This window comes from Carcharhinus amblyrhynchos, chromosome 12 (genome assembly GCF_965287045.1).
Source record: "Carcharhinus amblyrhynchos chromosome 12, sCarAmb.v2.hapA, whole genome shotgun sequence".
Lineage (NCBI taxonomy): Eukaryota > Metazoa > Chordata > Chondrichthyes > Carcharhiniformes > Carcharhinidae > Carcharhinus > Carcharhinus amblyrhynchos.
Window position 1 is genome coordinate 17,215,063 of NC_137335.1, and position 17,945 is coordinate 17,233,007.

The 17,945-nt window shown below is 45.0% G+C and overlaps 1 protein-coding gene across 2 annotated transcripts in view; it reads right to left on the bottom strand.

Moving 5' to 3' along the window:
- Positions 1–2,139: 2,139 nt before the first annotated feature.
- lrp11 (low density lipoprotein receptor-related protein 11) overlaps positions 2,140–17,945 on the bottom strand; it is a 28,239-nt gene continuing 12,433 nt past the window's right edge. The window contains exons 4-8 of one of the 2 annotated variants that reach the window (XM_080200129.1): positions 11,172–11,297; positions 10,861–11,058; positions 9,659–9,829; positions 6,090–6,191; positions 3,667–5,682 (exon numbers count right to left, since the gene is read on the bottom strand). In XM_080200129.1, the coding sequence (XP_080056255.1) occupies positions 5,528–5,682; positions 6,090–6,191; positions 9,659–9,829; positions 10,861–11,058; positions 11,172–11,297 (752 nt within the window). In that variant the 3' untranslated portion in view covers positions 3,667–5,527. Of the gene's footprint in view, positions 5,683–6,089; positions 6,192–9,658; positions 9,830–10,860; positions 11,059–11,171; positions 11,298–17,945 lie in introns of both variants that reach the window. The other variant, XM_080200130.1, reaches the window with a different exon arrangement.

Consider the following 17,945-nt stretch of genomic DNA (forward strand, 5'->3'; position numbering starts at 1 on the left):
TAAATGCAGATTGGGTGATTTCTCCACTCAGTCAGCACGCATGGCCTCAAGTTACTGGTCACCTGTCATCTTAATTCAGGGTGACCAGCTTTCGGGAAAAGTTAAGGGACACTTTGGGTAAAGACTCATGTATGTCAGCACCTGCTTACATGGGGTGGTCATGAGAGAAACTAATAGCAAGGGTTTGGGAGGTCTGATGCACTGGCAAATTTGTGAAGGGGGGGACAGTGCCACGGAGGGTCGCTGCTCCAGGAGCAGTGTAAATGTGCAGACATGTACACACAATTTAAAGGCCTAAAATACGGGAGTAGCTGCCTCCCGGTGGAGGGGCAATCACCTCAATCATGGGACAACCCCACAAACTCCGGGATAGTTGGTCACCCTTGCTCTCAAGGACCTCTGTCCTTGACCTACTGCAATGTTCTAACGAAGTTCAACATAAGCCAAGAAACAGCGACCCAATTTTCGACATTTCAGAACTTTCCAGAACCAATGTCCTCTGGCCCCACCCATTGATAGTCCCTTGATGCCTAATAAGCCCTACTCTTAGCCCTACCCTGGTTATCCTCTTCCCATTAATACACAACTTGAATATCTTGGGGTTTTCATCATTTACCGGCCAGAGTTCTGTTATCCCATCTTTGCTCTAATTGTTTTCTTAAGTTTGAGGCTGCACAAGACTTCATGAACACCTCCACTGATATGCTCCCTTTGTAACTGCTAAAAGCCTCTATTTTCTCTCACCATATCCTGATTAAAATCTGTAACAGTTCTGACTTTTCCAAGTCCAAAAATGTGCAGATTAGTTGGATTGACTATGCTAAATTGTCCCTTGGTGTCCAAACATGCGCAGGTTAGGTGGATTGGTAAATGTGTAGGACTGGGGTTGGCCCTGCGTGAGATGCCCTTTTAGTGAGTTAGTGCAGACTGGATAGGCTAAATGGCCTCCATCTGCACAGTAGGGGTTCGATAATAAAAGGTTATTGATTTGAAACATTTACAATTTCCAAACCTGTTGGGTATTTCTAGCATTTTCTATCTTTATTTTGGCCTGTTCCCTCATTGGTTCTACTGCCTATTGTTCCAAGAAATTGTCCTAAATGCACTCATCCTCAAAGCTACTTTTGCCAATTTGATTTAACCAATGTACATGGAAACCAAGTGGAGAGAGCATCCAGTAGAGTGCTTACCTCTGTCACACTACCTTAACCCAAGAATACTATATTTATGCAGTTTGTCCGAGGCATTTCCCTGTCTGGTTGCAGCTCTATGTTACGAAGCTGAAAAGTTTTTTTTAAAAAAAGCTTCTATCTCATTGAGGAAGCTGCAGCTCAATCCCTGTCCAACAAGCTGCTCTGAAAACTCTGCTCACATTTTGGCAGCTGTTTGAAATTCCACCATAGCAGCTGAGACAATCCCCAATATTCTAAATAAAACAATCCAGAACATTCTCTAAGCCTTTACCCACTGGGCAGGGAGAGGTGGCCTTATTTAAGATGCTGAAGGAGCTTGAAAGGGGAGGATGTTTCCTCTTGTGGCAAATTAGAATGAGGAAACAGCTTAAAAATAAGAGATGTCCCTTCTAAGATGATGGAATTCTCTTCTCCAGAAAGCAAAGAAAGGCCAAATTAGAGATTTTTTTGATCAACAAGGGAATCAAGGATCATGGCAATTAGACAGAATGGAGTTGAGACCACAATCAGCCATGTTCTTATCGAATGACTGAGCAGGTTTGACAGTCCAAATGGCCTACTCCTATCCTATGTTCCATTTCTACAAACAAGTCAATTCACCTCATTCCCCCCTCACCCCCCATGTTCACAGATCCTTAAAGAAAATTCCAGAATTTGCATCCTCATTAAAAAAAATCAGTTCTTCCTTGGACCATGTGTTATCTGACCCTCAGACATACAATTAAGATTGCCACAAGTCAACGTGTTGCGTGATTTTGCATGAATCAGTATGGGAAATACACCAGCATCACATCATCACATCCTTGATTAAGATTGGATTTATAGAATCCCTACAAGGTGCCATTTCATCCATCAAATCTGCACTGACTTTCTCGCAGAGTATCTTATCCAGGCCCTCTTCCCCACCACCCCAAACGCTTACCACAGCTAATTCATCTAATTTAGATATCTCGGTACACTAGGGGTAATTTAGCATGGTCAATACACCTAACACCTAATCTTTGGACTATGGGAAGAAACTGGAGCACCTGGAGGAAACCCACGTAGACACGAGCAGAATGTGCAACCTCCACACAGGCTAGAATTGAACCTGGGTCCCTGGTGCTGCGAAGCAGCAGTGCTAACTACTGTCCTGCTCCACTACAGCAATGGAGGGGTAAAAGGATTGACTGTCTGCATCCTACAAAGTATGGAACGGACAGGTGGCGGTCTATCCCCTCAAATTGTGGTACTTATGATAGTGAACAGCTTCTCCGTGCAGGCTGAGAGTTCAAACTGCTTGGTGTTTAACTTGGATGCAAAAATCAATCTGGTTATCTATATGCTGGCTCCAGATAAAGTTGCCTTGAAACTTGTCAGATTGGTGCTAAAAACCAACACTGAAGTATTTGAAGGAAGGAAACCTGCGACCTGTGTGTGACTGCAATCCCACCCATTCCCTTTAGCAAGGCAACATTTATTGCTCATATCCCTCAAACATTTGTTGTAAAAGAATGTATGAATCTTTAACCTTACTGATGCTGAACAAAATGGATGAATGAACACCTCAGGGTAATTTTCCTCCATCTTGCCATCCTTTCAGGTGCTTCAAGTTTGAATCATCTTTGCCACAACCTCTGCATATTTCGCAGTCCCATCGGTGACGGCACAGGGACATTAGACACCAAAGCTCCCTGATTCAAGGTCAGCTGGAAAGTGAGATGCTTTAAGCTCTGGAACTAGCGAGGCCTTGTGGCATAGTGATAGTGCTCCTACCATTGGACTAGAAGATCTGAATTTGAGTACCATGTCAAGACATCTTTGTCACAGAAGGAGCATTTAACATGGTTCAACAGGCTGATGATCAGCTTGGAAATTCTACCCCCATTATTCCCCAAAGGATAAAAACAGCACGGTGCGAAGATATACAAAAGAGAGCCTCTGAACTCAACTCATTGATCCCTTTCTAGACAGTAGCCCTATCTTGGCAAGGAAGATAGTCATAATCACGTGAATACAAGGTATCGTGAACATAGGCAGAATGGAGCAGGAACTTTCGCATTTATGGTGCTCATTGGGCAGCACGGTGGCACAGTGGTCAGCACTGCTGCCACAGCACCAGGGACCTGAGTTCGATTCTGTGCAGAGTCTATGTTCTACCCATCTCTGCACGGGTTTCTTCCCACAGTCCCAAAGACGTGCTGGTTAGGTGCACTGGCCTTGCTGAACTCTCCCTCAATGTACCAGAACTAGCGCCGGTGTGTGGGGACTAGGGGATTTTCACAGTAACTTCAAAGCAGTGTTAATGTAAGCCTCCTTGTGACACCAATAAATAAAATATTAAAAAAAAACTTTAAACTCAACTTCTTGACTTCCATCTCAGGAAAATCTCAACAAGTCTGGCAGCATCTCTACGGAAAGAAAAGAGCTTACATTTCAAGTCCAGATGACTCTTCGTCAAAGCCAGATCATCTGGACTCAAGTCGAAGACTCAAAATGTCAGCTCTTTTCTCTCTTTACAGATGCTGCCAAACTCCTGAGATTTTCCAGCATCCGCAATAATTTCCTTTTATTTTGGATTCCATCTCATTCTTTCTCCACGAGGTACCACCCCATTCTCATGCAGCATTTTGTCTTATCTAGAGCCCCAGAACGCAAGGGCAGGATTTAAGCTGGTACAGCGCACTGCTGAGGGAATGCGTTACTGCTGGAAATACTTTTTTTTCTGATGAGGCTACAAATCAAAGCCTTGTCTGCTTTCTCAGGCTGTGGATGTATCAGATCTTGACACACTATTTTGAAGAACAGCACAAGAATTCCTTCAGTTTCCAGGCCAATGTTTATCCCTCAATCTCCACAACAGATTATATTATCAGAATGCTGTGTGTAGGATCAGTACCCATGCCTTTAACATGCATGGGGGATAGGATAGCAACAGCAGGCCAGATTATTTTCCTGGGTTGTGGAGGTGAACTTCTGTAGCACAGAGTATTCGAGAAACTCTGCTGGACCTCTCTTCCTCCATTGCCTGTGGAATTGGTGAGAGCGTGTATGGGGCCAAGCTGCAGCCAATCAAAATGGTAACTGGGTCATGGCAGAAAGACTTGCATTTATATAGCACCATTTCACAGCCAAAGGACACCTCAAAACATTCTACGATTAGTAATTTCTTCCGTATTAAAAGGATTCGCCTGAAGTAGCACAATGTTAACTGCAGTTTTGCATTAGCGCCAGGCAACGTGACTGAAAATTGGCTGATGTATTTTTGTGTGGGAGTACCTTCAACTCCCCAACAGCAACGTTTAAGAAGCACGGCACCATCTTTGCAGGAACAATTAGGGATGGGCAATAAATGCCACTGAAACCCACCCACATCCATTCAAAAGCAGTGATCTTTCCTTGCTGCCACCTGGAGCAGACAGTTTTAATTGATTTGATCTGGAGATACACCGGTAAACACCATTTATTAGTGAGGAACCAGGAACCAAAAATTACTGGTATTTGGTGGAATATTTGAAAAGGAAACTCTTCCAACGTTACAAAGTTCAACAGTCTGTGCACAATGTATTATTTGTACTAAACTAGCACACCGATGCGCCAAGTGGTCTCCTGAGCTGGATATTTCTTTGATTCGGTGTAATTTGCAAAACTGCATTTTATCCCTACTTTATTCCTGATATTGGTGCGCTTGTGGCTGGCTTTCTGACTGCTGCTAAATGTCTCCAGCAGGAATGACCCAGAAACTAAGACAGCAGGCAGAACCAATGCTGGCACAGGTTTACATGAAAATAATAGGGCCGGTGGGAGTGGGTTGCAGAATCTGCTCCTAAACACTCGCCAAAACGAAGAGCAGCAATCTGTCCCCAGACAGAGAAACTGGGGTTGACTCGGGGGCGGGCTGGGGACTGGGGAGCATTGATCCATGGCGCACCCACTGCAGGATTGCACAACAGGGGCTATTTACTGATTAGTGGGGTAGGATGGTCAGGCTCCTTATCAAACAGGACAAACCTCTTCTCAATGAGCAAGCGAAGGAGGAGCAGATGTCGACTGTTATAAAAGTTTCACAGCAAGGTAGAGAGAGAAACATTTGTTCAGCCACCAAATCTTCCTGATAGCGCTGCCTAGAAGTGCTTCACTATGGCCACAGCTTGGTCTGAAAATTAGTTCTAAAGCAAGGCCCAACACCTACCAGATTTGCCTGTGTGACTAGAAAGGAATAAACTGAAGGATTTTACTACGTTCCACATATTCATTTGAACAAACACACAAGCACATTGATTTGTTTTACATCGAGAACCACACTGCTACGATGATTGTTATTAAGAGGGACCTGTCCTTGTCTCGCTCCCGCCTTACAGGTACATGCCATTGATCAGATAGTCCGACTCCTCAGATGTTATGGGGCGGAGCTTCTTCAGTTTGTGCCTCACCAACTGTAGCCGACAACCAATCATCAGCAGCAGCAGGGCAGTGATGGCAAGTCCCAGGGCAAGAGGTAGCACAGCGCCTGCAAGACAAGTTCAGTCAAACGGTCAACACATTCAAGAAAGTTAGGGGGTGGTTGAAGTGGGAGGGTGCGGGTCAGCAGGGTGAAGTTGAGGCTGACGGGTGAGAGAGGAGGCATAGGTCAAAGGGTGGGTTCGTGCCATTCCTCATAAACACACAACCCCTTCACCCTCACATGCAAACCCCCTCCTGCTCTGCGTTTGTTCGCCATAATCAGTCCCCAGCCATTTGAACCAAGAGGAGGCTTCTGAAAGGGGACCTCAGTCAATGCCTGTGCTTTCTGGACAATTAGGTGTGCTGATCCCGGTGGCAGCTCCAGCTCACTGTGGCTCCACTCAGAGCTGGGTCTGAATTGTACCCAATGAAAACAATCACACACACACACCAATATACACACCCATCACCCACCTGACTCGGGGACTGGGTGACCTCCTCTCCCGTGGCTCATCTTAGATATCATGACATCGTCCTGACTCGTTTCAACCGAGCTCGTCTCTTGGCTACTGTCAACTGAACAAATATAAAAAAATGAACTCAATAACAAGGCTGTGCCAACCCACATAGCTTACCTGCTTACAGGTATCTGTTTGATTAAAATAGCTAGGTCAACAATGAGATACAAAAGGATAATGTACTCGGATGAGTGAGAGACATAATACACACCTGCTCACAAGTCAGGCTGGTATTATTGTACAAATATAAAGAATTTGAATTTATATAACTATATTCTTATCCTTATGCTGTTCCAAATTGCTGCAAAGCCAAATAAATAAATTTTGAATGTGCAATCACTGTTGTAGTTCAGATAAACACAGAAGTCCCAGTAACCAAATATTAATGAATTGTTGGGTTCCTCTGACACCAAACTGAAACCCAACCTATATATATTTTAAAACATTCTGTGGAAAACAGGCATTTAAGATGGTTGACTCCTCCCATCTGGAAATTATCTTCAGTAGTCTCCAGAACAGAAAAATCCTCTCAGTTTCAGGAATGTCAAACCTCATTATGCCTAAGGAGCTTCTAACAGATCAACTAGGACTGTACAATCTAATTTCAAAGGGGCTACAGGGATGCCATTTGCATTTGATAAGCCAACCTCACTAGCAGAGTCAAAGCCAACCTCAGTCGCAGAGTCAAATAAAGTACAGCACAGGAACAGGCCCTTGATCATGGTACCCTAATTAAACTAAAAAACCTTTCTGTCCTTACTTGATCCGTATCCCTCTATTCTCTCCGTAATTTATGTACCCAACCAGATGCCTCTAAATGTTGCTAATGTGCCAATGTATCTCCTCTGGTAGCACATTCTCAGGGACCCACAACCTCCCTTAAACTTTCCCCCTTCTCACCTTGAATTTGTGCCCCTTGTAACTGATGCTTCCACCCTGGGAAAAAGCCTCTGACTATCCACCCTGTTTATGCCTCTCATAATTTTGTAGATCTCTATCAGGTTTCCCCCTCAGCCCCCATCTTTCTAGTGAAAACAACTGTAGTTTATTCAATCTCTTCTCATAGTCAACACCCTTGACACCAGGCAATATCCTGGTGAACCTTCTGGTAGTACGGTGACCAGAACTGCACGCAATACTCCAAACGTGACCTAATCGAGGTTTTATAGAGCTGCAACATGATTTCCCAACTCTTGTGCTCAATGTCCCAGCTGATTAAGGCAAGCATGCCATATGCTTTCTTAATCACCTTGGCAACCAGTGTTGCCACTTTTAGGGAACTGTGGACCTGCACGGCCAAATCCCTATGTTAATGAACCTAAATTTGATCCTCAAAATGCATCACTTCACATTTGAGCAAAGAACAAAGAAAATTACAGCACAGGAAAAGGCCCTTCGGCCCTCCAAGGCTGCACTGACCATGCTGCCCAACTGAACTAAAGCCCCCTATCCTTCTGGGGGCCATATCCCTCTATTCCCATCCTATTCATGTATTTGTCCACACACCCCTTAAAACTATTATATCTGCTTCCACTACCTCCCCCCGCAGAGAGTTCCAGACACCCACCACTTTCTGTGTAAAAAAACTTGCCTCATACATCTCCTTTAAACCTTGCCCCTCACACCTTAAACCCATGTTCCCTAGTAATTGTCCAGATTAAACCCCATCTATTATTTCTGTGCTCAAGTCTCCAATCTATTTATATCGTGTTGTATCCTCTGACAATCCTCAGCACTATCAGCAACTCCACCAATCTTGATGTCATCTGCAAACTTACTCATCAGAATACCTACATTTTCCTCCAGATTATTTATATATACTACAAACAACAGAGGTCCCAGCACTGATCCTGCTGAACACCTCTCGCCCTACCGCCATACCCCTTGATTTCTTGAGAGCACAAAAGTCTACAAATCTCAGCCTTCGATGTACTTAACATCTGAGTGTTCACAACCCCAAGATAGGGGATTCCAAAGATTCACAATCTGAGTGAAAAAATTTCTTAATAACAGGAGAGTGAGCAGGTCTGAGATATTTAACAAGAGTGTGTGTAGAGCAGACTGACATAGGAGGAGAGTGTATAGAACAGGGTAAAATGAATAACAGGAGCTTGTGTACTATTTTCAGCACTGTCCCTCAAGGCTTGAGATTTTGGTTAAATGACGGTAACATCCAATAGTGCAACTGCCTTCAGCTTGTTCTTCCTCAGGTAACACGCACTGAAGCGGCTATGCCATCTTTGGCTCAGTGGCAGAATTCTTGTTGCTGTGCCAGGAGGTTGTGGGTTTTGGTGCCACTCTAAACAGCAGCAGAAATAATAGTAGGGGGGATTACTATTTAAAGGGCGAAAAGCTGCAGCATGCTACGGTGCAGAGGGACCTGGGGGTCCTTGTGCACGAGTTGCAAAAACCCAGTCTGCAGGTGATCAAGAAGGCAAATGGGATGCTGGCCTCTATAGCAAGGAGCATAGGATATAAAAGCAGGGAGGTCTTGCTGCAACTGTACAGGGTACTGGTGAGGTCGCAGCTGGAGTACCGTGTGCAGTTTTGGTCGCCGCACTTATGCAAGGATATTTTGGCCTTGGAGGGAGTGCAGAGAAGGTTCATTAGGCTGATACCGGAGTTGAGGGGGTTGGGCTATGAAGAGAGACTAAATAGACTGGGTCTGTACTCGTTGGAGTTTAGAAGGATGACGGGGGATCTTATAGAGATGTATAAGATAATGAAAGGGATAGACAGCGTAGAGGTAGAGAGATTCTTCCCACTTAGAAAGGATAGCAGGACTAGAGGGCACAGCCTCAAGATAAGGGGGGGGGCGCAGTTTAGAACGGAGTTGAGGAGGAACTTCTTTACTCAAAGGATTGTGAATCTCTGGAATTCTCTGCCCGTTGAAGTGGTGGAGGCTACCTCGCTAAATATATTTAAGTCACGGGTAGATAGGTTTTTGACAGACAAGGGAATTAAGGGTTACGGGGAGAGAGCGGGAAAGTGGAACTGATCCACTTCAGATCAGCCATGATCTTATTGAATGGCGGGGCAAGCTCGAAGGGCTAGATGGCCTGCTCCTGCTCCTATTTCTTATGTTCTTATGCAGCAGAGAAATCTAGGCTGACTCTGCAGTAGACAGGGAGAAACGTCTTACGGTTAAGTGTCCAGTCAGGTGGATATAAAAGGTCCCACAGTGTATCTCAAAGATCAGGAGAGTTACGCCCATTGCAGCGGCCATTATCTATCCCTCATGAACACCACACAGATTATTTGGCCATTGTCATCACATTGTTGTTTTTTAGGAGATGGCTGTGTGTAAACTGGGTGCCACATTTCCTACATTACAAACAGCGACTACACTTGGCTGTAGAGCACTTTGGGCCATCTGTTAGTTGTAATAGATATCATACAAATGAAAATCTTTTGTGAACAAACCTACAGCTTTCGAGTTACAAAATGTCATGGCATTTTGCGCATGTATCTTCTTTTCCAAGAACAGAAAAGCATTACAAATGCTCTGAGGTTTGCTGCATTTACCTTGCATATCAGCACATTCATTCTTACAGTCCAATTCCTGTAGGAAGTTATTCTGATTGCCCTGGCACCCACTGTAGACAAAGTGTCTGCAAGTTTGCGAGGTGCTATCGAAGTACCAGCGTGGGAAATGACCCTGGCAGGGACCCGTGGCAGGAGGGGCCAAGCAGTAAACTGTAAAATAAAAAATGTACATTTATACTTACAGAAACACCTTATTTAGCAAAAATTGATGCCAAGCTTAATATGGAGAAACAAGGGATGAAAATGTTTATCAAAAATGGTAAGAACATCTTAAAGGAGGAGAGAGAGGTGGAAAGAGAGTGATTTAGTGGGGGGAATTTGAGAACTTAGGTCATAGGCAGCTAAGACATGATATGATGGCCACCAATGGAGGGGGTAAATGAAATTGGGGGTGCACAAGATGTCAGAATTGGAGGAACACAGAATTTGTGGAAGGTTTCTATGTCTGGAGGAGGTCATAGACATAGGGAAGAGGTGGCCATGCAAGGATTTGAAAGCAAAGATGAGAGTTTTACAAATTAAGCTCTGGACAGACCAGGAGTCAAATGTAGATCATGTAACACGTTCCAGATTTCATCACCTAATCACGCATAAATATTTATTCATTGTTCCCAATGGCGAGGTGTCCAGAACTCATTTGAGGATAAGGGATAAATCTTTTAGGGCCGAGGTGAGGAAAAATTACTTCACCCGGAGAGTGGTGAATGTGTGGAATTCGCTATCATAAAAAGTAGTTGAGGCCAAAATGTTGCGTAATTTTAAGAAGAAATTAGATATAGCTCTTGGGGCTAAAGGGATCAAGGGATATCGGGAGAAAGGGGGTTAAGGATATTGAATTTGATGATCAGCCATAATCAAAATGAATGGTGGAGTATGCTCTGTTTCCATGACTAGTGTTGTATATCTAACCATGGCACCTATTCTATGCCCAGCTTGAATCCAGTTCATATGGATTTTTTTGCTAGTCAGTTTTTCGCTTATTTCTTCTAGCAGCAGCAACTTTCCACAAATATGCAGGAGGTGCAACACCTGCCTTCTCACCTCAAGGCCCTACATACTCCTTCCCAATAAAGGAACAACTTACTTGTACTCCTTTCAATTTACTGCACTGTATTCACTCTTGGAATGTGGTCTCTGCCACTAAACACAGACAAAGTTGACCATCACTTACTGGCACATACCTGGAAGATGACCAGCACTGGACTTATCCTTCCCTTCCACTCTGGGTGGCTGTGTCATCTCCGTACTGAGCTGCTCCATGGGTTTTTGGCTTTCCACTGAAGCCTTCTGAAAGCTGTCAGAAGGTGGCCACACTGCACCATCTTGATCTGAGTCAGAAGCAAGTGTGGTATGTGTCACTGACTTACGACCTATATTGACTGGAATAAAAAAAACAATCAACTTACATGATGGATTTTCTGTTCGCTCCAACCCACTCCCTCTCAAACCTCAGCATTACGCTCAGGGGTCAGGATTCAGGGATCGTACTTACAGCTCTGGCAGAAAGTTTCGTCCGACCTGTCTGGGCACTGGGCTGTCCCGTCACAAGCCATAGTGATATCGATGCAGCAACCATCGTCACAGATGAACTGATACCGTGAACAAACACCTGTACATTCTGTGAAGGAAAGCAGAAACAATCATGCATTAGACTTGTTTATGCTGGTACTCCAGGCAGGAGCCCGCGTTAGAACATGAGACAGGCCACCCTCTCAGCTACTGGTGCAATGGGGAGACAATCCCTACAGTGCAAAAGGAGGCCATTCGGCCCATGATGCCTGCACCACCAACAATCTCATCCAACCCGCGATTCCCATAACCCCACATATATACCCTGCTAGTCCTCCTGACACGAAGGGGCAGCTTAGCATGGCCAATCTACCTAATCGACACATCTTAAGACTGCGGGAGCGCCTGGAGGAAACCCATGCAGACACAGGGAGAACCTGCAAACTCCACACAGTCACCCAAGGCTGGAATTGAACCTGGATTACTGGAGCTGCAAGGCAGCAGTGCTAACCAGTGTGCCACTGTGCTGGTTGTGAACATTGCCGGCAGTTTGATATATGAGAGGAACTTGTTGGGTCAATTCAGAGGAGGATTAAGGGTCGATCCCGCTCACTAAAACATCACATTTAGGTCAGACCAAGGAAAGAAGGCAGGTTTCCTTCTCCAAAAGGATATTAACAAAAATCCAACATTTCCACGGCCATTTCCTTTTACTGATTCCAGATTGGTAACTTAAGATTTTTCAAAAAACTGAATTCAAATTTTCAAACGGCCACGTTGAGATTTAAACTCTCATTCGGGATCAGTAATCAGGGCTTCCAGAATACTGGTCCAGTAACAGAACCACTAAACCTATCCATAACAGGAGTCACAGGGTAACTTGAACTTGGCTTTAAACTGCACTGATTGTGTGCCAAGTTGCTAAACATCCTGCAGTCAGTGATGCCAAGTTTAAGCTTAATATAAAAAGCGCTTAACATAAAAAAGGATAGCAAGAATTTTTATAAATATATAAAAAGGAAGAGGCTGGCTAGGGTGAACGTTGGACCCTTAGAGGATGAGAGGGGGACTTAGTGGTAGGGGATGGGGATATGGCTGAGGTCTTGAATAACTTTTTTGTTTCGGTCTTCACGGAGGAAGACGTGAATAATTTGCTGGGTGTTAGCGATGGAAAGGTGGTAGGACTGGAGGGTCTCAATGACATTATTGTTACTAGAGAGGCAGTGCTCAACAGACTGGAGGGACTGATTGTGGACAAGTCCCCAGGACCGGATGGAATGCATCCGAGGGTTCTGAAAGAAATGGCAGAGGTGATAGTGGATGCCTTGGTGGTTATTTTCCAAACGTCGCTGGATTCCGGGGAAGTGCCGGAAGATTGGAAAGCGGCTAATGTTACGCCGTTGTTTAAGAAGGGTGCCAGGCAAAAGGCAGGGAATTATAGGCCGGTTAGTTTAACGTCTGTTGTAGGTAAAATGTTAGAATCCATCATCAAGGAGGAAATAGCGAGGCATCCTGAGGGGAATTGCTTGATAGAGCAGACGCAGCACAGTTTCGTTAAGGGGAAGTCGTGTCTGACAAATTTATTGGAGTTTTATGAGGATGTGTCTTGGGCGGTGGATAGAGGAGAGCCGGTGGATGTGGTCTTTCTTGATTTTCAGAAGGCGTTTGACAAGGTACCTCACAAGAGGTTATTGCAGAAGGTAAGGGGACATGGAGTTGGGGGTAGGGTGTTAGCGTAGATAGAGGATTGGTTGTCAAATAGGAGGCAGAGAGTGGGGGTTAATGGGTGCTATTCGGATTGGCGGTTGGTGACTAGTGGAGTGCCCCAGGGGTCGGTGCTGGGGCCTCAGCTATTTACCATTTATATAGATGATCTCGAGGAGGGAACCGAGTGTATGGTGTCGAAATTTGCTGATGACACCAAGATTGGTGGAACGGTAAATTGCGCAGAGGGTGTGGAGAGTCTGCAGAAAGATCTAGATAGGCTGGGCGAATGGGCCAGGAACTGGCAAATGGAATTTAATGTTGGTAAGTGCGAGGTGGTCCACTTTGGTAGGAATAATGGTAGGAAGGACTATTACTTACGTGGCAAAAAACTGCAGCAGGCGACGGTGCAGAGGGACCTCGGGGTCCTTGTGCATGAGTGGCAAAAACCCAGCCTGCAGGTGCAGCAGGTGGTCAGGAAGGCTAATGGGATGCTGGCCTTCATAGCGAGGGGGATTGAATATAAAAGTAGGGAGGTCTTGCTGCGGCTGTATAGGGCATTGGTGAGGCCTCAGCTGGAGTACTGTGTGCAGTTTTGGTCGCCGTACTTACGCAAGAATATTTTGGCCTTGGAGGGAGTGCAGAGGAGGTTTTCTAGACTGATACCGGAATTGAGGGGGTTGAGCTATGAGGAGAGGCTGAATAAACTAGGCTTGTACTCGTTAGAGTTTAGAAGAATGAGGGGAGATCTCATTGAGACGTATAAGATGATGAATGGGATGGATAGGATAGAGGTGGAGAGACTCTTCCCGCTCAGAAAGGACAGTAGGACTAGGGGGCACAGCCTCAAGATAAAGGGGGGGCGGTTTAGAACGGAGTTGAAGAGGAACTTCTTCACTCAAAGGGTGGTGAATCTCGAATTCTCTGCTCGTTGAGGTGGTGGAGGCTGCCTCGCTAAATATTTTTAAGACGCGGGTTGATGGGTTTTTGATAAGCGAGGGGATTAAGGGTTATGGGGAGAGGGCGGGAATGTGGAACTGAGCCACGACACATCAGCCATGATCTTATTGAATGGCGGGGCAGGCTCGAAGGCCTAGTCCTGCTCCTATTTCTTATGTAAGCTGTTCAATGGCGAGTGAGGGAGGGGATGGAATTGGCATTCATTCACATTTGTAAGATAGTCACTGTTGTGCCAGGTGAAGTCTTTCGACAGTTGAAAGGAGCTAAAGAAGTCACTTTACTTTGCTTCAAGTAACTGTTATTCTATGAAAACTAGCCGTTTGAAATTGCTCTCGCTCACCAAGTATCTGCGATTCACATTAATGGAAATAGGCAAATGACAGAACAAAAGCAAAATATTATAGGTCTGACTAAGGGTCATCCAGACTGGAAACGTTGGCTCTATGCTCTCTCCACAGATGCTGTCAGACCTGCTAAAATTTTCCAGCACTTTTTTTGGTTTTGTTTCAGATTCCAGCATCTGCAGCATTTTGCTTTTATTTCAGGTGCTAGAAGTCTGAAATTAAAAACACAGTTACTCCATTCTATCCTGGTCCATCAGTCCTCCGCTTCCTGCGCTGTTTAAATGAAGCTTGACCAACTGTACCTCATTTTCAATTGCACACTTTATTACCTTCCAGCCCAAATACTGAATTCAATGTCATCACATCATAATCACCACTCCCTTTTCTCAAATAGCAGGTGCTGGCTGAGAGTCTGCAAGGTCCATTTACACCTCCAGTGGGATCATCTTTTGCGTCCTTACTTGTCACATTACTAACCCTATTTGCTTCCCACCATTGCCATCTTTGCCCTGCCCTCTGCCATATCACAGGCCTTTCATCCTTCTTCCCCCTCAACCTTGGCACTAGCTTAGGAACTGTTCAATCTCAAATTTCTTCCACTGCTGAAGAAGAAAGGCCACTGGCTTGAAAGATTAACTGTGTTGATGCTGCCTCGGTTTTATTGACAGTTAATGCTGAAGATGTCCCTGTCATAGCAGAGAAGGGTAGTGGAGACTTTAGCAAGCAGTGGCGATGGTGGAGACGGCAACAGAACACGAGGGGCAAGTTATTGCAAAGTTACAAAAGGGAAGATTAAGGTTGGATAATTGATGGTCCTTCTTTACCCAGAGAAATATGGACCTTTGGAACTCATGTGCTGAATGTTCTTTTGACTGAGATCCTTTAAATAAGAGCTGGGTTTGTTTCTGCTGGGACAGAGGTCATCAAGAGCAATGGTACAGAACTGGTCGCATTAATTATGGTCAAAGTGGGATCCTCCAAGGAGCTTGGAGACATTTTCCAGTCCTCACCCTTCGACCAGGGGCTTTAAACTGGTTTTTCATCTCTTCCAAGAGATTACATGGCTCTGGGTGGGAAGTATTTACTTTGATACATTGGATGTCACGACTTTGGCACAGGCCAAATGTTTCCTGTCTGCCATCTCTTGTGTGTTTGGCTGCAACTCACCTTGTAAACTGAAGTCTCTTCAAGCCCTGCTTCTCAATGGGGGTGAGTTAGAGTCTTGTGTCGTGTGTTCTGGTCTGGGGGCCACTGGTGAGTGGGCGGCAAGTATTTCCAGTGATGCCGGAGCTGAACTGGCCTCCATTGCTTGTTCCTCCTCTCCTTCCTCCAAAAGAAAAGGAAAAAAAAACAGGGGAATTCCCAAAGGGAAACACTGTCTGAAATGGTGGGACCCGACCAAGGTCGGATCAACCTGCAGGGGACCTCCCCCCACCTCCTTCCCTCCCACAATTTCCTTCCAGTATTGGCTACAATGCTGCATTAGTAAACCTCAAGTGTGAGCCAGTCAGCGAGGCATAGGAATAAGGCTGCTTGATAGAAAATGTCGTGAGACAATCAAACTGTTGGAAGCCGCACAGCCACACAACAGGAAGGAGGTCAAGGCCTTGGAGAGAGTGCAGGGGAGATTTACCAGAATGATACCATGGGTGAGGATCTTCAGTTAGTCAGACAGGCCAGAGAGGATGGCTTATTCTCCTTAGCACAGAAAAGGTTATGGGAAGATTTAATGTAGGTGCTCTAATTCTGAAGGGAACTGATCAAGTAAGTAAAAGAGAAACTATTTCCACAGGAGGAGGATCAATCAGCAGAGAACGCAGACGTAAGGTAACTGACAGAGGAATCAGTGGGGGTTTTGCACAGCGAGTATGATATGTAAAGCACTGCCCGAAGTGGAGGTCAAAGCAGATTCAACAATGGTTTCCAAAAGGGCACTGGATATATGCTTGAAGACCAAATAATTACAGGGTTTTGTGGAAAGAGTGAAAAGTGGGACAATTGGATAGCTTTCAGAGCCTGCGCAGGAACACTGGGCAAAATGGCTTCATTCCATGCTGCATGATTCTCTTATCTTTCCGTTGTAGTTTTACTCAAGAAACCAATGTGACCTGCACAGCTAAATTTCCTCAGAGATTCAGGCGCTTCCGTTTACCTGCCTTCTCCTTGAAGCACTGCGGAGCCTGTGCTGGTGGTATTTCTAGGATGTATGAAGACTGGCCTTCTTTGGACCTGTAAGAAGTTCCTCTGAGAAGACTGGCTGGGTATTCAGTCGTCACTTTCTATACTGACTGGTGGGGGAACGATGACGACCATGAGCCAGCATATGAAAGTGAGAGCGGAAAAGTGTTGACTGTAAAAGTAAGAGTGAAAGCGAGGGCGAGTGTAAAAGGATGCTCCTGTGAGAAAGAGGGGAAGTTTGTGTGTGGAAGGAAGGTTAAGTACTTCTGAGGGTATGAAAGAGTACAAGACGGTGGGGAGAGAAAAAAGTGAGCGTGGATAAGAATGAGGGCGTGGGAGTTATAAGTGAGTGCAAGAGGAGGAAGTGTGAGAAGACAGAGCATGGGGAGAGGGGTGTGTGTAAGGAAAGGCGAATATTTCTGACAGCATATGAAAGAGGTTGAATGTATGAGAAGAACAACGTGGGAGAAAGTGAGAGTGAATACAGATGAGAGCCGATAAGAACAAGTGCGAGAGGAGAGTGAGTACAAGAGTGAGTTTGAGCAAGGGTGAGTGGGTGCATATTAGGCTGATACACAGACATGCAGTACAAGGCTGACAATGGATGACTACAAAGCCTGCGCAGTTAATGTAGGTCACTTCCCAGGTAAGGGACTAAAAATAATGAAAATACTCATTGAATTAGAAAGTGCTAGCAATATCCTGCAGAAATAGACTAGATTGGCACAATGATTAAAGTGCATACGACACAGCCACATGGATGCATACACAGAAATGCAATAACCATCTGCTGCTCAATAATATGGTACAGTAACAGAACACAAAAGCACACATCAACATGGAACAACTCGCTAATACAACAAGCAACCATGGAAATGCACAACACCACATGCAAGTGTGTACAGTGACATGCACATGCTACAGAGCAGTATGAATGCACACAACATGTAAGCAAAAAGCAGATAAACATGCAATAAAAATGTAGCAGAGCAACACGCAAAATGCACCTGACTGCTCAAAGGGGTGGTTCCAATTTCCTGCTAGGAGAACACTTACAGTAAACAGCCAACCACAAGCACAGACAACATAGGTTTAAGTTTACAGAAAATCTGGCACTACGGAAGATGTGGCAGTAGGGGAATGGGGGATGAGTGGGGAAAAGGAATGGGGGATGAATGGGGAAAGGGATGGAAGTGTGAATGGGGAAAGGGGGAGAAAAAGGAGTCCTTAAGGAAACTCAAAATTATTGCTGTGCTTCAAGCTGGTTTGCTTGCTATTTTGTTCATACAGCAACCTCAAGAGGCAAAGTACAGCTACACCTAAGCACCAATTTGTCACACACCCCTTAAAGTAGGATGCAATTGGTCTTTCCATCCCCAGCAATATAACCACAAAATGACCATTGTGGTTCAAAGCAATTAGGGACAAGGTGACAAACTTCGATTGGATATATTCTGGATGTTGTCACACGACCGACTTCCAACTACTGATCACCTGATATCTCCATCTTTGCCACCGCCCTGATTATCAAGAATAATCCAATCAGTTAGTCTTTTTCTCTCCCCTCATGT